This window comes from Furipterus horrens, unplaced genomic scaffold (genome assembly GCF_987537825.1).
Source record: "Furipterus horrens unplaced genomic scaffold, mFurHor1.1.pri manual_scaffold_6, whole genome shotgun sequence".
Lineage (NCBI taxonomy): Eukaryota > Metazoa > Chordata > Mammalia > Chiroptera > Furipteridae > Furipterus > Furipterus horrens.
Window position 1 is genome coordinate 148,378,087 of NW_028327176.1, and position 27,613 is coordinate 148,405,699.

General features: G+C 38.4%; 1 protein-coding gene across 1 annotated transcript in view; it reads left to right on the forward strand.

The window, feature by feature from the left end:
* The first annotated feature begins 724 nt into the window (after nucleotides 1-724).
* SOBP (sine oculis binding protein homolog) overlaps nucleotides 725-27,613 on the forward strand; it is a 166,119-nt gene continuing 139,230 nt past the window's right edge. Inside the window, exons 1-3 of the mRNA XM_090279726.1 lie at nucleotides 725-1,133; nucleotides 13,598-13,736; nucleotides 15,516-15,701. Of these exons, the coding sequence (XP_090135852.1) occupies nucleotides 1,038-1,133; nucleotides 13,598-13,736; nucleotides 15,516-15,701 (421 nt within the window). The 5' untranslated portion in view covers nucleotides 725-1,037. The remainder of the gene's footprint in view (nucleotides 1,134-13,597; nucleotides 13,737-15,515; nucleotides 15,702-27,613) is intronic.

Genomic DNA, 27,613 nt, shown 5'->3' on the forward strand with positions numbered 1-27,613 from the left:
TGCGATTGGAGGTGGCGAGCTCAGTCCGCCTTGCCCGGGGTAGGAAGGCGGCATGCTAGCAGGGCGACCTCCGGCCCCCACGCCCTCCCACGGCTCAGGCTACTCCTTTCACCCCCATTCATTTTCCCTCAGCAGCGTCTGGGACTGGCCGCCCGACCCCACAGCACGGCGCTTAGGAGAACGGCTGGGGTCGCAGCAGGCCCACGGGGGAGAGGGCGTCGCGCAGAGGTGGCAGCCGCGAGGGGCGCCGCATCCCGCCTGTGTCCGCCGCGGATGGGCCAGGCGGCCCCGAGCAGCCCCGGGAGCCGCGCAGCATCGGCGTGCCCAGTGACGGGGGAAGCCACGCCCGCTCGGGAGCCGGGGGCCGTCCTAGGCCCCCCACCTCCCCCTCCTTCCCGCCCCCTCCCTGCTCCAGCTCCTTCCCGGCCCCCTCCCCGCGCGGCCCGGCCCGCCCCCCGGCTCGGCTCGCGGGAGGCGCTGGGCGCCAGGGCTGGCGCACTCTCCCGGGCGCACACACACACATCCACGCACGCACGCCCAGAGCAGCTCTCTCCGCGCCGGGCCCTCGCTCCCCTCGCCCATGCAGACGGACCGAGGGACGGAAGATGGCTGACGACTGCACGGGGCCCCGAGGATGCAGCCCGGCGGCGGCGGCGGCGGCGGCCGGAGCGGCGGCAGGAGCGGCGGCTGGGGCAGCGGCGGCAGCAGCAGCGGCGGCGTTGGCGGCGGCGGCGGCGGCAGCGGGAGCTGGAGCGGCGGCGGCGGCATCCCCGAGACTCCGCGAGCTACCTTTCCCTCTGACAGCTGCTGACGTCCTCTGCCGCTAGAAGAGACCCCGCTTCTCCGGCGCCCGCCTGCCACCCTCCCCCCTCCCAAGCCTCAGCCCCGCGAGCACCGCTACCTCCGCCAGCGTTGCCACCATCAGCACCACCTCCACCTCCACCTCCGCCACCGCCACCGCCACCGCCGCCACCGCCACCGCCACCGCCGCCGGCGGCAGCAGCCATTTCATCTCCACAGAAACCAGACACAAAAACATGGCAGAAATGGAGAAAGAAGGGAGACCTCCGGAAAATAAAAGGAGCAGGAAGCCGGCTCACCCGGTGAAAAGGGAGATCAATGAGGAAATGAAGGTATTTTTGGACTTCGGGGCTGGAGAGACAGAGCTCTTTCTCCGGGCCGTTGTATGGGTTGGGGGTAGAGGGGAGTGCTCGTCAGTGTCGGTGGAATGCCCTCAGCGCCGCAGCCCCTCTGGGTACAAAACGGAGGCCAGCTCGCGGGCAGCATCCCCGGCATTTGCCTACCTCCAGTTTGATGAGGGTGAGGACGCCCGGACAACCACATACTATTTAACCTTATAAACCCCAGTTTGGCACAGGAGCATTTCAGGGGGACCCAAGTGGCGCTGGGCATAGGGAAGAGGCTTTCCTAGTCGATGGTGTAGTTTTTCTCCGCTTGTTTGGGAACCATCCCTCGGATCCCTCCAAAGTTAGGAGCTCTCGGGCCGAGGCACCCCGGGAGCGCACGATTCCACCCGTCTCCCGGGCTCATCTCCCCGCTTCTCGATCCCACTTCTTCTCAAGGAGCCAGATATGACAGTGTAAAGAGGCTGTCAGCTCCAGGGAGAGCCTCGGCCCGGGCGGCGCGGGTCTGGGTACCGTTTTGACGGCCGGCTCGCCTTGCCTCGCCTCGCCTCGCCCGCCCTGGCCCGCTCCTCTCTCCGGGCTGCCTCCGCCTCCCTCTCGCCTTTGCATGCTTCACTTCCCAGTTATGCAGACCCGGGCAAGCCCTGCTGAAAGCTAGCTGTCTGAGGGGTAGCCTTCGCAGAGCGCCTGTCCATTGTTCGGAAAGGCCAGCCCGCAGTCCGCTCCTGCGAGGCCGGGCTCCCCGCCAGGCCAGCGGTGCTCCAGAGGTGGCGAGCGCAGCAACCTGGCGCTCCAGCTGTTCACGTTGGAGCGATTGCACAAGACCACCGCTCAACTCGGGACCCCCCTCGTCCCCTCCCCCCAGCCCCTTATTTTCTTGAAGGGGCAGCTTTTGCCCGACGAGGGTTTTATTCTGTCATTTTACGAGTTTGTCTTAATTTTTAAAAATTATTTTGTTTTTTCTTTGAGTGACAAACAAGTAGCAGATTTGGGGGGGACCTTAGTTTTTATTCTTGGCGTTCTCCATCTTCTGCGTAGATTCCTTAACACTGCCAGCCGACTTGGTCAGGTTGGTCAAGTTTGTATTTAAAAGACAAACTAGATGAAAATGGCATGCAACTAAGTTGAATTTATCGCGTTTTGATGTTTTCTTGATTAGAACAAGCATATTATAATAGAGAGCCTTGTATGAAGCCCATGCTTAGAGAGGGACACCTGGGTAACATATCCTGGATGTATACCCTCAGGGAATTTCCATACCATCTAAATTTTGGAATTAGGGTCTTTATTTCTGGGTGAGGAAGTTACTGCTTGGAAGCATGAGGTACAGCATCAGTCTTAAGAGAGTTTAAGGAAGATTTGCCTTGGCAATCAGTACCATCTTTGGGGTGGAAACCACCATTGATTGCAATGATAGGAGAGAGAGAGAGAATCCCACTAGGAGTTGTCCTCCGAAGGGGGTGCAATTCAAACAATGTACAGTACCCATTCTTTCTCCCTTACCCTTCCCTCTTGTCCTGCATTTCCAGATTAGTTTTCCGTTTTATTTTAAATTGGGGCTGGAGGAAGAGGAGAGAGGTGAAGCCACCAGGAAATCAGTGTGCACTGGCCCTTTAAAACACTGCCTAATGTGATCTATATGGATGGCAGCTTTTAAGTTTCATAGGTTCTAGAATTACAAATTAGCTAATTTTAATCAAAACATGTGAAATGTTATCCCGGCTGGATATAAAGGCTGACTGTGCTCGATGCTTGGGGCTCGCGTTGTTGACTTTGGCTGCGGGCGCACTCCGTGGTTTGGGAGATAGTTGTCCTTCTACAGTATAACAGATGTTTGTCTGAACTGGTGAGGAAGAAACAAAAACAACATTGTGTGAAGGGAAAAATTACACAATTTTTAGTCAATGCTACAGGACTAAGTGTGGAGTTAACCTCCCAGCACAGAATTTCCTCTTTGAAAATGCTATTTTTCTTCTAAATCACCACCTACTATTTGAAGTTTTAATTCTTATCATTTCAGTACATAGTAGCATTAAATGAGAAGTTTTAGTTAGCAAATAGTTCAATTGCCTGTAGCATGGTATTTTCTATTTGGTTTGAAACAATGTGTCCGATTCCCCTGGCTGAAATCTTCAGTCATGTCAAAGCACACCGTGTCAGTGAGTCAGGAAATCCCATTTCTAATGGAATTGTTTAGTAGGCATTCCTCTAAAATAATAGTACTAAAAGTAGTACTCATTTTAAAGTTATTTCTTAAAGACAAAAGGTGGAAGGGTCTTTCTGAACTAATTAAAAATTTTCTGCTTTTAATATTAATAACCACATCAATAAAACCCCTTCCCAAACCTTATGGTATTATTACCCCTCCATCTAAAGTGTAGAGTCACATAACAAGTTGGTTGCCCTGTATAAAAAAAAAAAAAAAAAAAATATGTGCAACAAAATGTCACCAAGAACACAATGTGGCCTTGTGCAGCTTCATATCGGTGCCGCTGGAGCTGCCTGGCTGTGTTTGCCTTCATCTGAACGGCTTTCATCTGGACCAGTGTAAACTAAGCCTTGGTAAGTAATCACTGCCCGACAGAGAGAAAGGAATGTATACAGCTAGCACGGCCTAAGCTGTAAAAACGGAAACTTGAGCCCCCCACCTCGGATCACATATCAAGGCTTGAAGGTAGGGGAAATGAAAGGGGGAAAGAGGAGAGAGCGAATGGAAAAGTCAGCCTGGGAAGTGGAGGATTAGGAGGAGGCCCCCCTTAGGGAGATTTGGCTCAGGGATTAGGGAATTTTATCATGGTGTACAGTGACCTACTCAGGTTTCAACACTGGTTGGATCAAGTTGCTTCTCTGCAAGCTGAAAGAAAAAGGACTGGTGTGTATGTGATTTTTTTTCCCCTTCGTGTAATAGAAAGGACATTGGTACAAGTGTCTATTTTAAGTACAGCAAATGCAGGGCACTGAGAATGAGCAACAAAATTACCTCCTCACAGAGACTTCCTTCAAGATTTCCTAATTGAGATAGTCACATATTTATTTAAAAGTGGCTGGAAAAGACAAACTGGCTGAGGTTTAGCTGACACCAGTAATGGCATTGGCGATTGTCTTCATGTGGCTGGGAGCTAATGTTGGTTGCTGTTTCACTAGATCAGATATTGAGTTACATTTTTGTTATCACTGGTTTAATGTACATGCAGTTGTAACAAATTTAAATTTGATACAGTATAGTTTTGTGTGTGAGAAGTACATGACTTGGCGTAGCTTGCTTATAGTGTGGTGTAGTGACAGTATCTTCAAGTAGAAATTTTTGTCTCATTATGACCTTTACAATGTTTCTTTACCTTTCCTTTTCTTCTTCCTCCCTTCATCCTGCTTTTTAAAAATTGACTAAAAGGACTCATTACTTTACTGTACGCAGAAATTTTTTAAAATGAGATTTATATTTTGACTATTTTTGGTTTCTAAAGTGAATATTGTAATTGTATCTAATGTAATATGTCTTCATTATACTGTCAACTCACATATCATAATATATGAATGTTAAGAGGGAATTCTGACATATGGAAGGGTTAATTTGTTTCAGGAGTTCATACAGAACATGGTAGATATAATATGGAAACTAGTTTGTACTGTTGGATGTGTAAATGTAAATAGTTGCATAAGTGTAAATATAGTTCACTTAAGGGTATGCATTTTGTGCACATAGATCTCAGTGAACATAATAGTGGTTATCAAACAGTAATGCAACTAGAATAATCTAAACTACGAGTAAAGATAATGAGTCAGATTTTTATCTTTTAAAACTGACAAACCAATATGATTAGATCAAGCATTCTGCCCTGGGAGCTTTCCTAAACAAACTATAATTAATGCAGTTACAAATGTTTGGCTTCTTTATCAATTACTAAACTATAGGATAATCTGTATTAAATGTCTAGGGCCTCTTTTGCCGAAGAAGTTTTCTGTCTATAAATATTCTCAGTAAGTAATTTGTACCTAAAATTATGCTTCAGTCCTGATGCCTACAGTAAGAGTCAGTCACATCTGTTAGAGTTTAGGAGTAAACTCACCACAAGATTTTCTAGTTTGGTTTCTGATGGTCTCCATTTGGCATTAAAAATGACCTGTGTCAATTGTGTAGACGATAAAACAAGTTGCAGAGCTGAGCTAGTGAGTGCTGTGAGATAAATAGCTTGGTTTAAAAAAGAGACAGAGAGGGAAATCAGAGTATGGATTAGAAAAATCAGCATGGGTTGAAATCAGCTCATTACTAAAACATATATATTTTAAATTTTGCTGTTGAAACTTCATCCTGGTGTCAGACATGGTAAATCTTGGAAACCTAAAAAGTGGGCTCAGGACCAGATCACACTGTGGCATTCACAAATTATGTCAGACCACTCCAGCTGAGCAGCGGCCTCAGGTGTGCCACGTGGCAAGACTGGCAACTAATGTCAGTAGAGACATGGCCCTTGCCCCTTGGGAGCTGATATGGGCTATTTCTGAGCCCACCAGCCTTGTTCTGTTGCTTTGCTTTCAGTTGTCTTGCTCAGTGCTTCAGTCCTAAACTCCTGGGACCCCAGGAGGGCATGGAGTGCTATGAATTCTGTTCTGTTCGAACTGGAGGTTCTCTGAAGAGAATCTCTCCATCTGTGAATCTGCAAGTATGATGTTCGGTAGAGTGAGATTCTCTAAGCCTTATACAACTCGCAGGTTCCAGAGACAAGGAAATGGAAAGGAACCACTCTACTTCCTCCTGAATCTGAAATAAACATTTGAACTAGAAGAAAATGAGTCTGACAGACTCATTCCCTTCTGCATTTCCTGCCTCTGTGCTTGCCAAGCACTGCTCTGAGAAGCCAAGCACTACTCTCCTTGTGTGAAAGACAAACTCATAGAAACCAAGAGGCAAGAGTTTTTAAAGGAAAGTAAAAAACGGCCTCAGAAAGGGTAAATATCAGTGAGCACAAGTGACTATCTGAAAAAGGAGAGTTCTAGAGAAATATAGTGTCTTGTTAGGGACCAGAATTTTTATAGCGTCTAAGGAAGAATCAGTTCCTGTTTATGAAGAGTCCTTATACTTCGTTTTTTAAAAAAATTATTAGAAGTAGTAGAAGGTGGGTCATATAAAACTCTCTGAAGTCTGAACCTTCTTCTTGTGGAATGGGAAGTCAGCCACACTTGCACTCTCAAGCTAATAAGATTACTGAATATTTTCCTAAAAGAGAAGGGATATTACAGGATAGAATGAGAAAAAACTGGAGTACTTTGTTTTTGAAGGTGCCAATTGAAACACGTAAACAGACATGAAAGCATGGGATGAGTGAGATTTGCTGAATGTATATTTTAGGATCTGTAGACTGATGGGTGGTAATATCTCTTATATAACCAAAGAGCTGTGGAACTCTGTCCTGCTTTAAGGTCAGTGGCTTTGGCTCACACAGGCAAACAATGTAACAAGTCTTGGCGATTTTTAGGGCAGTTCTGCAGCTGGGATAGGACACAGCTGCACACAGCTGCACACCTGCCATGTCTGCCACAATGTTAGCCTTAGGGCTGGGATCCACAATTTCCCAGCATTTATTTGATCTTTTCAGGATATTTGATGTCCTGGCCAAAGATTAAAATGTGGGGACATAATTGTCTCCCCTGTGTCACAATAAGACAGTAAAACAACATTGATGTTATATGCGAAAGCACACGATTTTGGTTTTATATGCCAATTATACAACCATCCGACTCAGAATATATCAATAGAATAAGACTTTCTCTTCAGGCCTGCTCCCTGCTGGAGTTGGATTTTGGTGTTATAATGTGTCCTCTGCCCTTAAATTGAATTGTAATGATTGTGTTGTAGCTGAGAACAATGCTGCAAAATGACCCAAATAGAGCACAGTGACCATCTTCATAGGATTGCAAGCTAAAAAGTTGTAGTTCAGGTTAAAACAGCGGGGCTCAATGGGTAAAGTCTGCATCAAGAATGTGAATCTGGCTGCTCTTATTATTTCATGCATGTGGAAGACCCTCTAATGGGTCCTCTGTGGGGATTGGCTTGTCCTTAGGATACCATCTAAACTAGTGAGATCATGAACATAGAAGTACTTCATAATCTGTAAAGGGCTCTTCTAATATTTCTTTTGCACTATTTAAGTTTTACCTCCGACCTTCTTGGCAGAACCATAAAAGAAAATCCATCCACTTGGTCTAAGAGAGATGATTTAGATTCAGCCCTAGGCCAGACCTGGGGATAGAGCTAGGTAGGAACTGACTTCTAATCAACTTCAATGCCTACTTTCTATGAAAGAAACTGTTTCTTTTTTGCAGATACCTTCCCCCATCTCCTTTTAAAATCTCAATTAGTGAACCCAATGATACTTCATAGAAATCTACCTCCAAAGTTAATCAGAACACATGGAAGTGAAAAGGGAGATAAGATATTTTCCAAAAATAACCATAATCTTATTAATAACCTTAATTAGCAAGATATTTGCATTTTTTTGTTCAGGATTGGGGGTTTCCTTTTCTTTTGAAAGTATTTCTCATATGCTCCACTTTCTGGGATCATGTGTGTCAGAATGTTTTGAAGTTAAGTAATATCACTGATGGATCTTCTTTATTGTCATTAGTATTGTCAATACGGCTGACATGGTTGTCTATGAAAAGGCTGTTAATTAATTTTTAATTAAAACTTTTATTTTTATTTTTTTAATGATTTTATTTATTTATTTTTAGAGAGAGGGGAAAGGAGGGAGAAGGAGAGGGAGAGAAACATCAACGTGCCCCCAACTGGAGATCTGGTCTGCAGCCCAGGCATGTGCCCTGACTGGGAATCAAACCAGTGACCCTTTGCTTCATAGGCGAGCACTCAATCCACTGAGCCACGCCAGCCACGGCTAAAACTATTTTTTATTTTTACAAAAATAATACATGGACATGACAGAAATAGTAGAATAAGCAATAAAAATAAACAAAAAGTAAAGCAGCCTATGATTTTCCCACTGAGACATGCTATGTACACATTTTGATATACATCTTTTCATGCCCTTTTCTATGTATGATATATAGTTAAAAAACAGCAACAACAAAATAGTCTTACAGTGTACTAACCTTCTTTTTAAAAACTTAATTATCGTTAATAGCTTTTATAGCAGTAAAAATTTATAGCATATATTTAGTGCAAAGTAGTATTCCATGCTAGTCATTGCATGACTAAGCTGTACTTCATTTAACCAGATTTTTATTGTTTGACATTATAGTATGTTTCTAAGATAACACTGAGATAAATGTTCTTGAACATTGCATATTTTTGCACTATTTACTTAGACTAGTTTTTATAATGCCTGGAAACAATATTGCTTTTAATGCATAGAATCAAATTACCTTTTCTAAATGTTGTATCAGCTTAACTTCCCAGTACTAGGAGAGTGCTCATCAGCACTGGATATTCTAAGTTTTTAATGTGCAAATATTTATTTTTAGAGTCAGTTTAAAAATCTTTTTGTTAGGTCATTTCTCGGTATTTATACATTTTTGATATTTGTGAATGCATTCAAGTGGATTAGCACATTTCTTGAGTACATTCTAAGTTCTAGGCATTGTGCTAGGTGAGGCATAAAATGAAATAAAAACTTTCTGCCCTCAAGTAACTTACAGTGTAGTTGAGAGTGAAAAGGGAAATAATGTTTATGGGGAGAAGGAGGATGTGGCTTTTCCTTCATTTTAACAAATCTTTGAAAACTCTTTAAAAGCTTTCTGCTCTCTTGGGTAGGAAACAAGTTGAAAACACATTTACATTTAGTTATGTAAGTCCTGGGATGAAAGAAATCAATGATACCTACCTATATTTTAAAATCTGTTTGTTGTTTTCAAATAAAATTGTTAATCCTTTTTGAAGACCTTGGAATACTTATGTTTCAGAGGTATTTTGAGAATCTGTAATAATTGTTATTTTCAAAGCTCCTTGAAGCCAACTCTTTCTTGGTAAAATGTTGAATTAAAAATCATTAGATTGAACTTTGATATCTGTACAGTGCTCCCAGTTGAATAGGACGGTGTCTAATGAATGTCCTGGGAATTAAGTTCCAGTGAAAATAAATTTTTCCAGTATAGAGATAACTCAGAGTAGTGGGGAAACAGTAAAATTTCCTGCCTTCCACCATCTTTCTGTGACTTTGTTTTTAACTGTAGGAAGAGATTATACTTTCAGACTAAATATTAGGGTTGTCTCCTTTCCTTAGGAGTCCTGGAAGTGAAAGAGGGAGATTGAAAAAGGCAGGAAGAGGTTTGAGGGTGAAGTAGTACATGTGCAAAGCAATTAGAGTTAGATGTGATGTCAAAAATTGTCAAATGAGAAGGTTAAATTTTAATTATAAATTTGAGCACCCCCAGTTCAACAGTACAAATAGTTAGGAAGAGTAAGGCTCTCTGATCAAATCTCAAATCTAAGTTTTAATGTAGGTAAATATGTCCTTGTTGGAAAGCTCTTTATGTATGATATTGACATCCTATGGTTTGATTTCTTTCCAACTCTTTGGTACCAGGAGGTAGCATCTTTGGAATTGCTGACACATTGGACCTAATGGAATTATAACAAAGAGAGGCCTGGTATAAAAATCTGTATCTTCATTCTGACTTTCCTGGATGTTCTCTCATGCCTGTCATTTACCTTCTGGATGCTTTCATTTCTGTTGTAAAATGAAGATGTTACATAGGTTCACCAAAAGTTTATTGTGGAAATCAAAAACCTAATTCATAGGGTTATTGAGAGAAAAAGGAGAGTTAAAGGATGTGGAAACACTATAAAGCGCTATAAGAGTGTTAGACGTTATCATTATAATTATAGTGACCTATTTTCCAAACCCAAATTGGACCACATGGTATGAGAGAGGATTGTTGTGCCACTTCCAAGGGCGAGAGGCAGTCTGCAAAATGTGATTCGGATGCCAGAATATTGAAGTTTCTGGCACATTTTGATGGTTTATGGGAGCAATGATAAAATATTTGAAATAGTGGATATTTAGTGAAATTTATGATGTGTGATCACTATAATTATGATATTTCTTTGCAAAAGGTATTTTATTTCTCATATAAGTAGAAGTTCTTTGGTTTCACCAACTCTCAGAGCTTGGAAGGACTTTCAGTTTCCCAGCCTAAGCCTCCAGGACAAATGGTGGATGAAGATTTAGAGGGAAGCTAGTCTTCTAGCCTCCCTTCCTACAGTATCTTGTCTGATTATCAAACATCCTTACTACAGAATATCTCTGTATTTTAACTCTTACCACCTTTATTTTTCACTTTTTAAAAAAACATAACTGACATAAACTGATGCAGCGAAAGAATAATTCTTTTAATAGAAAGCTTTTTAAAAGGATAACAGTACAAAAAATGTTGAAAGAAATAACTTGGAATTCTCTACCAGAAGGACTTAAAACACTATGGGCAATAAACATTAAATTCATTTCTCCTAGAATATGTTGTTTCTGGGATGACGACTGCAAAAGTATATTTCCTTTGGTTTAGCACCATAATGAGTCTGGCATCAAATTCTACCTAAAAATTAAAAATTTTAAGTTATTTATTCATTGGGGTTCTTTGCATTCTTAATACAATAGTGTATAAGTCAGAGGTAATATTCTATTTATTGTACTTAAACTCTAAGAAACTTTGATGTTTGTTTTCTCTTTCTTTCATCTTGTGCTTCCCTTCATGAAAGGTTTGAGATTTATGACTTGAGGTTTTATAAACCTTTTGTTTTCTACTTTTTCATATATTAAAACATTAAGAAGTTTATTTTATTTGCAATGACAAGAAAGAGAATGTTTTAGAGTTTATATTCACTGACATTTATAGTAACTAGAAAATCATGAATAGATCAAGTTCATATTGATTGTTCCATGAAATGTCTGAGTTTTCAGCACAAACCATAAATTAAGTGAGGCAGTTGAGATGCCTAAATAATATGAACTTGGTGTTAATAATCCAGTTGATGTTTCCATTTTTATTCAAATGTGTGAAAGTTCTGGATTCCATCCCTGAGATTGGTTCTGAAAGACTGAATGGATTTGCAGGTATACTAAAACAAACAAATATACATGCTGACTGGGAGGTTGCTCTATGAATTATGCATCTGTAGCTTTTGTGTCACTTCAGAGGTTAGACAGAACTGGAGAGAGAGGTGCCCAGATACAAATGGTTTAGAAAATTGGATATGGTGGACAGGAGCTGCTATGCCAAGATCTCTTTTGGTACAATTCTCTTAGAGATTGGGGCAAACAGCACACAGAACTATAGGATGGGTTGAACTTGGCTTCTAACACTGTTGAAATTGTTTTTTTGATGCAAGGTGTCATGCTTATCCTCGAAGGTTTCTGCTACCAGACCACTGATGAAGGACCTTGATTTGTGTGCTTAGGGACTGTCATTTTCCAGCCCTGGCACTGAGCTCAGTGAAAGAAATAGGGTGTTAGGGGGGACTGATGCCTCATTACAAAGATCTCTTTTGATTGAGTAGGGCAGCATTTAGCTGAGTCCTCCTCGGTGGTATTCTAGAAGTTGCTGAGCTTATTATACATATTGATCATATCATCTTTGTGCATTCATGAAAAGAATGTCTATTTAATGTGGACATGACCAGCTTTCAGAGAGAATAAATGCCTCACTAGAGCTTGATATGGATGACCATTGGCCTTGTGGATTGTAATACTGAATCAATCTGACTAGATTTTTAAAAATTGCTTGTGCATATACCAGCACAGATAGACCCAGTTGGAGCTTTAAGCTTAAGTGGGTATTAAAGCACAAAATCTAGCATCCTGTGGGTGGTTTGAAATGCCAGGTTTGTTTCTGTGGAGTCAGTAGAGTAATATCTTTTTAAAAAAGATGCAGTCCCTTCTGAAATCTGAAGATGTGAAATTTAAGAGAACATGGAACTCACATGCGAAGGCTGTGAGCACTCTGGTTTAACCTGGGTGCTTTGTTTCAGATATATAAATTATACATCCCAGTGTAATTTAGAAATGACAGCTTCTAAGAATGAGAAAAGATTCTTTGAGCCACAGAGACGGTAGAATATATAGGTTTTCTAGCTCAGTCTAGCAGGCTTAGGCTGCTTTGCTAGATAGAGATGTTTTTAAAAATTCATTCAATAAACATTCATTAAGCTCTTGCTCTGTAGAGTAGGTTCCTTTTTTATTTAAAAAATTTCCAGCTTTATTGAGCTATAATTGACACATAAATCTGTAAACTTAAAGTGTACAAGGATTGATTTGATACATTTATATAGTGCAAAATTATTACCACCATGGTATTAGCTACTATCACCATTCTATCACATAGTTATTTCTTTTTGTGGTCAGAACATGTAAGATCTACTTTCTTAGCAACATTCACATATGTGATACAGTATTATTAGCTCTAATTGCCATGCTCTCCATTAGATCCCCAAACTTTTTAATTGTATAACTGGAAATTTTTACATTAACCAATATCTCTCTGTTTCCTTGGTAACCACCAGTCCTCTATTTTTTTTAAAAATAGAGATGCTTTAAGGCACACATAAACACTAAGATCATTTACAAACACAATCTTACATCTTGCTTCCAGATCTAGCAGTTGATAAATTCATAATACATAGTCACCTGATATTAAGGCTTTAAATCTGTCCAAGTATATCCATTATTTTCACAGTTTGATATCTGTGATAAGAACAACTCCACCTTACATTTAGATATGGATTTATAGTTCAGAAAGTGTTTTCATTTATTATCCAAAATCTGGGATGACTAGTAACCTTAAAGCTACTTCATGCTTTTATATTGCATGTCAGAAGACAATCACAGTATCTGTTGATTTCATGGAGAATATGTCACTAACAAAATTTATAAAGCAAATAATGCATTGGTTTTTAAACAATACTCTTACAAAAGAGAAAACCAAAAAGGGAGACCCTTGTAGCCTATTTAGCTTTCTGTGTAGTAGTCATTGACAAATAATTTCTTTGCTGAGATTTTGCTTTATCTGAGATAAGAGTCATGGTAAAAAAACATCATCTAAATCAGAAAGCAATTCTAACTTACATTAATCTGAGCCACAAAAAGTCAATTAATTGTTTTCATTTTCAGAATCTTTTCTTAGCTGTTTTTGTGCTTTACCTTTCAATATTTCTGTATTAGTGTGGGATAGACTTAGCAGAAGAATATGCTCAAATTGACTTTCTGTTCATAAGCAAAACTGACAAATACCTTTTTCCTTATTATTTTTAAATTGCAAATGTCTGAAGGCCTGTCATAATTGGATGCATCATCCTGAGATTTAAATGCATTACAGCTTTTGAACGTGATTTGAAAAATGAACATGACTCTAGGGGACGTGGGTCAGAGGCAAACAGAATTTGATTTATGTATTTTTAAAACATAATCATTGATTATATAAATAAGTAGCCTATGCTTCTCTTTTAGAACTTTGCAGAAAACACCATGAATGAACTCCTTGGCTGGTATGGCTATGATAAGGTTGAATTGAAAGATGGTGAAGATATTGAATTCAGGAGCTACCCTACAGATGGAGAGAGCCGGCAGCACATTTCTGTTCTCAAAGGTAATGACATTTAAGGTCCCTTTGTTCATGCCAAGAAGGATTAACTATCTCAACCTGCCAGAATTGAGTTGCTTTGGGACTCATTTTGTTGATTATGCTGATGGTTATTTACATGCACATCCCCAGTAGTGCTTTCCCACAAGCAGAACTCCACAGAGTATAAAAGAACAACATAAAACAGAGAGACACAGCCTGACCTCCTTCCAGCAATGGGAGTACCAGCTAGTCAAGGGCTAAGGACCTTAGTGCTGTAGTCCTACACACAAATTTATAGGAAGGGACAATGTTTGCTAACTTCTCCTAGTTTCCTAAGCCCTTTGCTATATGACTTGTTGGGGACTGATGCTTTCTGTTAAGTGAAATGCTAGGTTTAGATTTTCAGAATTCAGGAGAGCATCATGGTTGCTTTGGTAGTTCCCCCATTTTTTGGTAGGAATTCTGAATGAAAGTCCTGTTCTGTTTTGTGTTTGAAGTTTTCACCCTCCTCACATCCCCACACCTGTGAATAGGGTAAGTAGGGGAGTAAGAAAGTAATAGATGATTGGATCCTGTATTATTCTGTAAGAAGTTTCTTAAAGCCTAGCTTAAGAGTGGAAATTAGAGGCTTGGCAGAGTTGAAATAACACTGATTCTACTGGTAGTCGCAGTGCCGATATCTCACGAGTGAAGTGTAGAACCGTTAGAGGGTGTTGGAATGGATACTGAACATATGTACCTGAATTTGGAATGAATGTTTGTTCAAGAAAAGAAGAGGAGTATGATGAAGCAATCCATTTGGGGAACTTTAATAAAGTGTGGATAAAACTTATTGTGCGCCATCAGTATTTATGCATTGCATTCAAAGTCTATTGGCATAAACTACCTGTTCATGCATTTTGTTTCCAGTTTCTAAGATAGCACTTTTCCTTCTTAAATGCCAAGCCTCAAAAAGTAAATGAGCTGTCCTGCAAGCATGTGGAATTGAATGTACATGGCAAGTTTTATGTTAAGCTTGCTATGAAATTGTACATATGCTAATGGCAATAGTATCAATTTCATTGTAAAGGAAAAATACAAGTTATGAGTTTACATTCTATAAACTAATAGCTCATAAAATACTTGGTCTAGATGATTATCTTTGCCTCTGGAGAATGGGAATGCCAGGATATGTGATTAGAGTGAAAAAGTTATTTTCTATGGTTGAGTTTTTTTAATGATTGACATACAAAGATAAAATTCACAAAGTTCATATCATTGTAAGTTTTCTTTAATTTCACTTTTGTTAATTTTCAATTGATATTAATGGGTCAATTTAATGGGTCTATTCCCTGCAACAAGTTTTGTTCTTGATCATTTGTTTCTTTTATATTGGTTCTTTTGATTATATTATGAACCAAATTTATAATATACTGGGACCTAATTACAGTGCTGGGTGGGCGAGGGGCACTTTTTAAGCTTTCCCCCTGGTAGACAGAGAGCGATACCTGCTATATATCACTTTGTACATGGAAAAGGTTAATTGCCTCTCAATTTTCTATGGGCTTTTACTGTGCTAAAATTCATCATGATGATACATTTGGGATGTTAGCTATCATAGTGGGGCAAATTATACAGAAGCCCATTGACAATTTATGGTAACAAGCCTGAAAAGGTCCTGAATGGTCTGTAGAGTTCTGGGAAAGTGTTTAAAGGTTTGCAAGGAAAATTTGTCTTGTTACATAGCTATTTTACTTGAGAAAATGTGGTCATAAGGAAAATAAGTTCTTTTGTCATATTGAATGTGATTTTTTTCTTTTACAGAAAATTCTTTGCCAAAACCAAAATTACCTGAGGACAGTGTTATTTCACCATACAATATAAGCACAGGCTATTCAGGGCTTGCCACAGGAAATGGACTTAGTGACTCACCTGCAGGGTCAAAGGATCATGGCAATGTGCCCATTATTGTACCTTTAATTCCACCACCTTTCATAAAGCCACCAGCAGGTAAGTCATTACTGGAGTTTCCAACAATAACAACTCATAGAAAGTTGTTTTAACTGTCTTATAAGTAATATTAAGCACAAGTTAATTTTGGAAAAGACTGTTTTAGAGACTTTGTAGATGAGAAATGTTAGAGCATGTATTCTTTAAAGTAGTATTGCTATACTAAGCAAATTCTCCAATCTGTTGCTTAGGCTGTAAACTTTCAACCTGCAATAAACTTTATCTGCCATTGGCTACAAAAAGTTATTTTCCTTCTCTGGAATTATCTGTTTAAAATAAAAAAGGATGACATAATTAAAAAAATAAGATATATACTTACTCGTTAGCAAGACAAAAAGTAAGCATGGTTGGTAGTGTCTCAAGGGCCAGGTCTCCTCTGTGAGTTTCTAAAGGAAGGGGCAGTTTTGTAAACAGTGTGTGGTAGGCTTGTTCTTCAATGTCCCTTCTTCTCAGTCCACTTAAGAAACAACCTAGATTACCTATCTCTTCCATAGAGTTCTTTCTAATTTTTAGAAAGCTCTTTGAGAGCTTTAAAAAGAATGAAGATCAGAATTTCACTTGCATGAAAATATAATCAGTTCTTTTATATTTCCAGACAATTAGATGGCAGTGAGCAGAGCATGATGTGATATTGCAAGCTAGGTTTCAGATATGTTCTGCACACAGAGAGAAGCTCAGTAATGTTGTATCTGGCATGCTGTAAAATGTTCGAATTATGCTAGAAGACTTAATTGCTACACTGGTTTATTTTCTTGTATATTGAATTGAACAGTGATAAATACTGAATTTTGATAGCAATACTTATTATAATTTCCTAAAGCTAATGGTTTTTTTTTTGTTTGTTTGTTTTTAAGCAAGATAGGTGTTTGGTTATATTTCCATAACAGTGAAGATATATGTAGGTTAACATTCCTGAGCTTATGTTATAGTCATATTTGGACCATTTTCTAAGTGTTACTAACTTTTCTTTCATGGTGTGAGCACATTCTCTTGTTGGCCTAGCACATTTTAGTAGTAAGTGTTCTTTCCTACTGAGGTGCTCAGATATGTCACTGAAATCCATTTACCTGTCAAAGTCACTTATAATTATGTTTGTCAACTAACTACTAACATAACTTGTGTATCTCATAAAGTTTGCCCTTTTTATGCCCCATTCTTCTTTGTTTGATTGTTTTGTGATACAGAGAGGCCCAGATTTATCTCCCAAGTGCCAAAGACCTATTTTGCATAGGCCAACTTAAAAGAAGAGGGGTGACTAATATTATAAAGGTAAAGTTCAGGTTTGAGTGTATGTCCCGTGGCTTAGGCGAGTGGTGGTGATGATGAGGGTATCATTAAGGCAGTATGACGAAGTGAAAATAACACCACCTTCAGATTCATGACACTTGGGTTCAAATTTAAGCATTGTCACTTCCCAGCTCTGGCAATATGGACAAGTTACATAAGCTCTTTTCTCCTCAGTTTCCCCATCTGTAAATTGGGGGTCAGAGTTCCACCTCAGGGCATTTGCTGTGTCCTTGAGATGATAAAATGGAGGCAAAGCTACTTAACATGGTGCCTGCCATTTTTCAGTTTGTAGTCAGCCCTAGAGTTATCATGCACATAATTTGTGCATAAAAAGGTGTGCATCCAAATGCAAATTCCCTTCGAAGATTTATTTGAGCAAAAGCAAACAGCTTTAGAAATTAGCATAGCTGAGGCTAACATGAGTTTGGCATGCCAAAAAACCTGCCCTGGAGTTTCCTGCTGAGCCAGCCACGTGGAATTCAAGCACACAGCTCCTATTTAATTCTAATTCCACATCAGATCAGGAAATAAATATGCAAAGGAATAGAGGCCAAAAATTGAGCCTTGGAAGTCTTAGACATAGGAACTCTGAGGAATGAGAAGCCAGAGTAACCGAACACCAGTGGTTTTATGCCGTCTTCCACGCAACTCCAAGGCGCTGATCTGTTCAAAGCAAAATGTTGGGAAGGACATGTTTAATTTTCTGTATCTGCTCTAAATCTGACTTGATCCTGCTCCAGGGTCCTCCATGACGTGAGAAAGGTACAGAAAGATTCTCTGCTTTCAAGGACCTTACTCTATTAGTTCCTAAGCACAAATTGAGAGGAGAGATGCATTTCAATTTAGTCATATTATCTAGTCTAGGGATTAGCAAACTTTTTCTATACAGGGCCAGAGAGTATTTTAGACATTGGAGTTGTACTGTCTCTATCACTACTGAACCCTGTTGTGGTAGCAGGAAAGCAGCCCTAGATAATACATAAACAAGTGGGCATTGCTGTGTTCCAATAAAACTTTATCTTAAAAAAGAGGGCAGTGAGCAGGGATTGGCCCATAGACCATAGTTTGTTAAACCTTGCATTAGAGTAAGATTGGTAAAAGTCTCATAATAACTGGAAGGTGAACAGTGTTTCTAAGAGTCATGTTGTGAGCTTTGCCAAGGTCCACCATGGAATATCGTAAGGAATAGCAACAAGGGCCAGAAAATAGTGGGATTTTCAGGGTCTGTGGTGAGCTCTGACACATAGTGGGTGTTCCACCAATATTTGTTGAATAAATGAATACTACTCAAATTCCTATTGCACAAACATAAGACAGTGCAAGCTACTTTGCTGTTCATTGAGAAAATGCTAGTATCTTGTCTGAATTTGTCCCAATCTGTCTAACCTTGACCACAGTCTCCCAGACAATTTATGTGAATAATTATCCGTGGATAAGTCAAGTCTACAAATTATCTAAAAACTTCTGTCTAGCTGATAATTTCAATTCTTTCTTCTGCTAAACTTTTACTAGAGTTATTATTCAGGGTAATAGAGTTGAGGCACACTTGCTGTCAGTTCTCTAGCCATATGTTACCATGGCGTTCCTGAGGGCAACTAATAAATGGTAGAATAGCTAGAAGCGAAAGGACCCTCCCTACTCAGTCCCTGAATAATTTAGAGTTGACTGTATCATGCAGGTGTCCACCTCTCAGGGTAGGGAAGATGAGGATTATATGTATTCTTTGGATTCCTGGAAAGAAAATAACTGTGTTCAAATTATTGTTGTACTAGAAACCAGCTACATGAAAATGCTAATAATAGTACCTATGTTTGTACTAAATCTTTTACAGTTTATGAAACTCATTCATATTTACTCTTTTAATTTGATCTTTATAATAACCCTGGGCAGTAGCATGGTAGATATTATTAGATTAAAAACTGAAGCTCAAAAACGTTAAATGACTTTCTCAAGGTTGTGTGGTTTCTAAGTACTCAAGCCAACACTAGTACTAAGGTCTTCTGACTCCCAATCAAATACTCTTTTTTAATATAAAGTTGCGCTTTCAGCATGCTTGTATAAAACTTCCCTAGACTATACCTGAATAAGAATACTTATTAATCTGCTACTTCAGGTTCCCCAATGACAGGGGATGCAACTTGTTTCCGCAAAAGGCTATTTTTAAAAGTCCGCATATTTTGGGAGACACAGATTCTCTAACTCTGAAAATCTGTCGCTCTGTGAATTGGTGGGATGACCCAGCAGGGGTAAAACCCTGGTTTGATTTGAAAGCAAGTGCCATCATGGGGCAAGTTGCTGCTTCTCTGATGTACCAGAGGGCTCTGTCTTGTCAGGTACTGGTTTTAGAGTGTGTTTCATGTGCTCAGGCGGTCTCACCACTGGACCCCATCCATGTCTGGCAGGCAGTGGGCCCAGTGGAATACTCGTGATCGGGAACATGGTGATACCACACGCTCTTGGATTTCCACTCTCCCTTTGCACAGCTGCATACAGAAGTGTGGGTGTAGTTTACTTCTGTGCCTGGGGAAACTGCTTTTTTGTTCTTTCCCCCCTTTTGCTCAGAGAAGGGGAACTCCCTGGGTTTTGGTGATTACCAGAAGCATTGACCCTCTTTTGGCCATGCGTTTGCACACCTGATTTCATCCACTTTCTGAATCGAAGCTGCCCTTCCCTACTCAGAGACAGAATTTGGCCCTTGGTGTTGGGTTTATGACATCACAGTTGTTACTATGGTGATAGACTTATTATAAACAGAGAATAATAGCCCTGATTTTGCTGGTTTTTTCCCCCCTCTTCAAGCAGTGAAGGGAATTACCATGATCCTTAAATAAGAAACACAGACTTTTTGCAGACTCTAGGGAGTGGACAAAATAAGGCTTTGCCATTTAGAGCAGCCATTAAAAAACAAAAACCAAAAAACCAAAACACTGTTATAAGAATAATATTAGAAAATAATTGAAAATATTGACCAACTCTTTTTATGCAAAGGCTCCTTTATCCTTATAGTTTGAACGAATATGAAAACCTTTCTTTGCTAATTTTAAAAATTACAGCATGAGCATAAGTGGCAGAACATCTATCAGCAAGAGTTTTGAAAGATAATTCAGGTTAATTATATTGTAACCTTGCTGTAATTCTTCTCGTATTAGATATTTAATGTGAATTCAGTCCTTTGGGACTTCATTGAAAAAGTTCTGTGCCCATAAAGGGCTTTGGCATAAAGGGCTTCCACATGGAGTGTAAGAACTGTGTTGTAGTGAGTCTCCTTCAAAATAGTATGCTTGCCCTACTCCCCTGCGGGTTTAACTAGTGAAGTAAAGACATTCAAAATGGACTTTATATGTAATTTTTAAACGAAGACCTTATATTGGTCTTTACTGCTTTACAAATGTAATAGCACTTAGCTCCATTGATTGGACATCAGCCCTGTAGTGGTTGGGCGGGTTTGGGTCTCCCCATCTTGCCTGCCTCTGGTCAAAGTAATCAGTTGGGGCTTGAATCAGGATTTTTATATCTCAATCTTAGACTTGCTCTTGACAACATTTTGTTCCCAAGAATTTTTTAAAAATCAATAAAACTGTTAGAGTAATTATTTTGGTTCACGAGAAAAACATGAAATGCAGCAATGTTTTAAATGAAAGTTTTACTGAGCTCTGCTGCAGAAAACACTGTGTATCTAGGAAACGACAATTTACATCTGAGTCTTTTGACAGGTTTTCCCAGAAGCTTACAACTTGCCTATTGTAAGTCCAGAATCCCTCTAAGTCCCTGAATACTTTTAAATGAAATGAAATGTGAAAAAAGGAGGGATTACATTGCTCTTGGATGCATTTATGTGGCAGTTTTGAATAAAATGTCTTTTACCTCAAATGGTAAGTGATCATGTTCTTATTCCCCACCATGTTCCCATGTGTGAGGTGAAGGGGAGGGTCCATCCACACAGGACATGCAGGTTTGTGTGGAGAGAGATGAGATCAAGCTTCTAAGACCAGCTTGATTTCCTGTGTGTAGGAGCATCTTGCCTTTCTTTGAAAACAGTGACCTTTTCCTGTCTTCCAGGATGGTTTACTTTCAGTGAGCTTTCCAAATTTGTGTTCAGTCATAGTCATGGAAATATGATATATTTTTTTAGCCAAATCTTGACATTCTTAAGGAGTTATAAGAACTGGGCTCTAAGGAACCATTAGCTTAACTGAGAATGTGGAAACATTCACGTGATCTCCTAAGCTCTATGTATAAAGCTGAGTAGCCCACAGTTAATAAGCATGTTACTTTTTGGCTCTTAAAATTCTTACATGGAGTCATACTTGCAGGGAAGTGGGAATCAGAATGTGGTTTGCATTATGATCATTATTTATTTTATCTGTTATTCAATATTCTTCGGCCTTGCATATGAATGCTGTATTCCAAATAGCCATTGAGAAAACAGGATTTAATCACAATTGCTTTGCCACTTATTTATGTGTCCAACTTTTAAAATATGGTTACTAAATAAAATTACCTAGAGTTAATGGGATTTGGATGACTTACTATTTATGTTGCAGATGCGTTTCTCAAAAAAAATAAAAAGAAAAGGTTCATTGAACCCTTAGATTTGGAGCCTTTTCCAAACCACTTAAGATGAGGACAGGAGGAATTACGGTGAATGGCGGGATAGGAGTAGTTAATAGCAGTAATGATATAATGTCATCACACCTAATATTGATATTTTTTTAGTACTTCTGATGGGGCAGGCATTGTTTAAATAGATTATCTCATTTAATTTTCCGAACAACTCTGTGTAGGTGCTATTATTAAACATGTTTTACATCTGAGGAAACTGAGACCTGGAAAAACTAAGCAGCTTACCTGACACAGGTAATAAGTGACAGAGCTAATATCTGAACCCAGGCATGATATCTCCTTAACCCATACTCGTAACCACTGGATTATCCAAAATGCTATGTCAGTCTTTCAGTCACTTCTGTACTTACTGAATGTTTTTCTTGTTTTTCACCAAGAACTTAGAGTGTAGTTGAAATATAATCAAAACACCATTCTAGTTTGACTTTGGAAAGTATGATATAATTTAAGCAGCATTTGGATGGTGCATGGTGGGGTTTGGAAACCAGTTAAAGTTCAGTAGCAGAATGTCCTGCTGTATTTTTACAGTTGAGAAATGGGATCTGAAACACAATGTAGGCTAGAAGGTAGTTGTTTAAAGTTCAGAATGATTAAAAAAGACACAAAAGCCTAAAAATGTTATTTACTATGCCATGAATCCTGTTTTATCTTTCTTTATATAATTAAGGGGTCTTTAAAAAGTGTAGACCAAATTTCAATATGTTCAATCTTTCCTAATGCCAAATGGAATGTATAGTTTGAATGGAAAGATTACCAGACAATGACAAGGAGACCAGCTCTGCCATTCACTAGCTGTATAATCTTGGGGAAGTCACTTAGCCTCTCGGAGCCTCAGTTTCTTAGTCTGAAAAAATGTTGTATATAGTTTAGGTAATCTGTAATTTTTCTACATTTATTAAATCCCGATTTATGACTTGTATAGTGAATTTCCCATCTGATTTTATGATTTGAAGGAGTCTATTTTAAGAAGCTGTAATATGTATTTGTTAATCGATTGAATATATTTAAAGCAAATTCAACTGTGAGTGTAGTTTACGGCAGCCAAGAGTCTGATGAAAGATTTATGCTACTTAGGACAATTTTTACTCTGCAAGAGTGAGTAACTTGAAGTAACAGATTTAGAATTTATAAAAAGTGCCAAAAATGTGAAATATAGTGTAAAAAGATTATACCACACATATATTATTAGACCAAATTATTTGATGTTACACATAAGTAGTGATCACTGGAAGTAATTCCAGGAATTTCTGCAAAGGAGAAGTCACATTATGTTTAATTTAATTTACCAAAAGAAGACCAGAAAGAAATAGAAAAACTGACTAGTCCTATATCTATTAAAGAAATTAAATAATTAAACCTTTCTTTAACAAAGAATATTCTAGACCCAGATAGCATTAGTGTTAAATTCTACCAAACATTGAAGAAAAAAATAAAACAAGACTTAGAGGAATTCTCCTAGAGAATAGACAAATAAGACACACCTTTAGTAATTTCATGATCCCAGCATGACCTTGATCCTATGACATGACAAGGGCATTAGAAATAAGGAAAATAATAATTTAATGTAATTGGGTGACTTTAAATGAAAAACTTCTGTTCATCATGAACACTGATTCAAAAATTCTGAACATAATCATAGCAAACCAAAGCCAGCAATATATAGATACAAAAGGATAATACATCATGATTAGTTAGAATTATTTTTTAGGAATGCAAGGTTGATTTAAAATGTAAAAAAAAATCAGTCAATATAATTAACTACACTAACAGAGTAAAACAAAACCTCATATAATTTTCTCAATAGATGCAAAAACATGATTTGATAAAATTTAACACAATAAATAATAAAAACTCTTGGCAAACTAGGAATAGAATGGAACTTCCCTAATATGACAAAAAGTAGCCACAAAAAACTACAGCAAACATCATACTTTAAAGTGAAATATTGAAAATTTTTCTCTTCCTCAATGGTAAATATTGAAAGCTTTTCTCTTGAGATCAAGAATAAAATAAAGATGACCACTATCACCACTTATATTTAATTTTGTCTGATTACATAGATAATGTAATAAGGCAAGAAAAAGAAACAAAAACTATAAGATTTGAAAGGTAGAAATGGCATTTTGTTTCGAAGAGAATACTTCCCCCACCAATGTACAGGCAAACATGGGAGATATTGTGGGTTTGATTACAGACCACTGCACTAATGTGAATACTGCAATAAAACAAGCCAAATGGATTTTTGGGTTTCCCAGTACATATAAAAGTTATATTTATACTATGCTGTAGTCTATTGTGCACAACAGCACTATGTCTAAAAAAAGTACGTTTCTTTTTTTTTTCCCCTCAGGTACATTTTTTTTCTTTTTTTTAAGATTTTAAAAAATTATTTTCAGAGAGAGGGGGAAAGAGGGAGAAAGAGAGGGAGAAAAACATGATGTGTGAGAGAAACAGCAATTGGTTGTCTCTCTCACACCCCCTAGTAGGGACCTGGCCTGTGACCCAGGCATGTGCCCTTTCTGGGAATGGAACCGGCAACCTTTCAGTCTCTGCAGACTGGCTCTCAATTCACTGAGCCACACCAGCCAGGGCTCATTGTTTCTTTAGAGAAAGAGGGAGAGTGGGGAGCGAGAGAGGGAGAGAAATAGTGATGTGAAAGAGAAACATCAGTCGGTTGCCTCTTGTATGCACCCTGATTGGGGACTGAACCTACAACCTAGGCATGTGCCCTGACTGGGAATCAAACCCATGACCTTTTGGTTTACTGGGTGATACTCCAACCAACTGAGCCACACTGGCCAGGGCAAAGTACATATCTTAATTAAAAACATTATTACTGTTGGAGGGTCTTGTCTGGATATTGACGAAAATTCAGTATCTGCAAAGCACAATAAAATGAAGCACACTAATGTGAAGTATGTCTATTATGTTTAATGAGCTCATTAATCAAGATCTCTGACAGTTGATACCCCCAAATTCATTATATTTCTATATACCAACCACAAAAAATTAAAAACAAAACTTAAAAATATCTACAACTTTTATTTAAAATAACATCAAACCATCAAATACTCAGGGGGAAAAAATAACACAATATGTGCAAGATTGTTATACAGAAAACTATAAATATTGGTAAGAGAAATAAAAGAAGATCTAAATCTTTGGAAGGACACACATGTTTATGGTTTGGAGACTAAATATTCTAAAAAGGCAGATTCTTCCTAAATTGATTCATGTATTTAATTCAGTGCTCCAAAAATCCCAACATAAAATTTTGTGGAAATTCAAATGCTATTTCTAAAATATAAATGGAGATGCAAAGGGGCGAGAATAGCCAAGACAAATTTAAGAAAAAGAAAAACAAAATTGGGAGATTTATACTACCAGATTGCAACAATTATTATAAGACTATAATAATTAATTAATTAATAATTTTATTTTATTACTAGTGATAATTGTTGCTGCTGTTGTTATTCTTCTTTTGACCATACTTTAAATTAACCTTTAAGAACCCATTAATTTATATATTTGAGACATAAAAGAGAAAAGAGTATTTTCTGTTTCTCATCTCAATTCTCTTTTGTTTTACTTTTTTAAAAGAAACTACAATTATGAAATATATAACATGTTGGAAAAGTACATAAAACATAAATGTATTTTTTTCAAATAATCCTTGTTGACTCACAGCTTGTTCCCTCCAAGAGGTAATCACTTTTGTGATAATCATTGCCTCCTTATATAGTTTTAACACCTAAGTATACCCCCCACTAAGAAATATAGTTTATTTTGCCTAATTTTGGACTTTAGGTAAATGAAATTATGGTAGTCCACTTCCAAGGTAGCCCCCAATGATCCTCACTTACTGGTGGTCTCTATCTACATTGAATTGGGGAGGGTCTATGTGATGAACTTCGAAGGCTGCCATCAAAGGTTATTGCAGTTTCTGCCTAGTTCTCTCAGATGGTTCGTTCTCCAGGGAATGTGAGGAAACTCAAGCAGTCCTGCGAAGAGGCCTCTGTGGATTGGAACTGAAGCCTCCAACCAACAGCACCAACTTGCCAGTCTTATGATTGACCCACTGTAGAAATGGGTCCCTCAGCCCAACCCAAGCCTTCAGGTGACTGCAGTCCCAAAAGACATTTGGCTGTAATCTCATGAGCAACCCTTAGCCAGAATTGCTTGAAACCGCTCCCAAATACCTGTCATACAGAAAACATGAGCAATAATTATATATGATTTCTATTGCATTAAAAAAGGCAATGAAATAATGATAAGAGGTTATACATACAAATCATTGCAGTGGACTTCAGAAACAAATCTAAACAGGTATTTGATTTATGACAAATGTATTTGCTTGGGTTAGCAACAATATGTATAGCCTAGATGGCTTAAATAACCAAAATTAATTTTCTCACAATTCTGAAGAATATAAGTCCAAGATCAAGGTCATTGGGGTTGGTGTCGGGGAAGGTGGGTTGCAGATGGCCACCTTCTCCCTGTGTCCTTACATGACAGAGAGAGAGAGAGAGCAAGTTCTCTGATGTTTCTTCTTATAGGGGCTCTAGACCCATTGGACCAGAGTCTATCCTCATGATCTCATCTAACCTTAATTAATTCTCAAAGGCCTCATCTCCAAATATCAACACATTGGGACTTAGAGCTTCAACATGACATTTGGAGGGACACAAGCATTGAGTTCATAACAACAAAGATGACAATGTAGAGCAGTGAAGAAGAATAGTTTTCAATAATGTGCTTGTGGAAAAAAATGTATGTGGAGTCTTACTTCAAACTATTCACAAAAGTCAGTTCTAGATGGATTATTGATCTAAATGTGACATGTAGAACAATAGAGCTTGTAGAAGAAAGCCTAGGAGAATATATTTATGATCTTCGTAGGCCAATATCTCTTAAACTATACACTAAAAGCACTAACCATAATGAAAAAGATTGATTGAATAGGCTCTATCAAAGTTGAGTACTTCTGCTGATTAAAAGACATCTTTCAAAATAAAAGGCAAACTACTGAGTGGGAAATGATGTTCTTAATGCATGTCCCACAAAAGACAAATATGCACAGTATATAAAGAATTCCTATAAATAAAAAAGGAGAACCGCCTAATAGAAAAATGGGCAAAAACTATAAACAGGCACTTCACCAAGAAAATATCCAAGTGGCCCATAAATATATTAAAAGTTATTTAATCTCAGTCAGCAGGGAAATAAAATTTAAAATCATAATGAGGTACCAGTACACAAACATTAGAATGGCTAAAATGAATAAGACTGACAATACCAAGTCTTGAGAAGGACATGGAGCAACTGAAATTCTCATGCATTGCTGGTGAGTGTGTAAATCAGTATAACCACTCTTGAAACCTGATTGCCAATGTCTGTTAATGCTGAATATACATATAACCTTATTATCCAATAATTCTATTTTAGGTACGGACTCCACATAAATGTGTATGTATGTGAGCCAAAGACATATAGAAGAACCCTCATAGTAGCATTTATTAATAGCTAAACACAGGAAACAGTCTAAATCTTCACCAACAATAGTTAACCTGGTCTCCTAAGTTTCGTTGTATGATCTTAGGGAAGTGAGTGTAGGTCTTGACGTTGAATGTGAAATTGTGGGTATATCATATATGCAAAATTCAGGGAAAAAGATCCTTGTCTCAAAAATACTGAGTCCTTGACTTAGAGACCTAGATTTCAAAACAATTTATTTTAACTTTTCTTCTCCTGATTTAACCAACTAAATCCTAGAATGTAATTTTAACATTTACTTTATATCTAGTATGCTCATAGCTTTCTGAAATTTAATATCTTATCATTCCTTATTATTAAGATATTATCTATTTAAATGAACTATATCATGGTAAAGCCTATAAATTAAGTTGTAGGCATAGGACAAATGTATCCCTCACAGTGGTCTATTGAAAGTCGCTCTGGATGTGGTATAAAGTGAAGAGAAGTGAAGGGCACTGGGAAGTGAC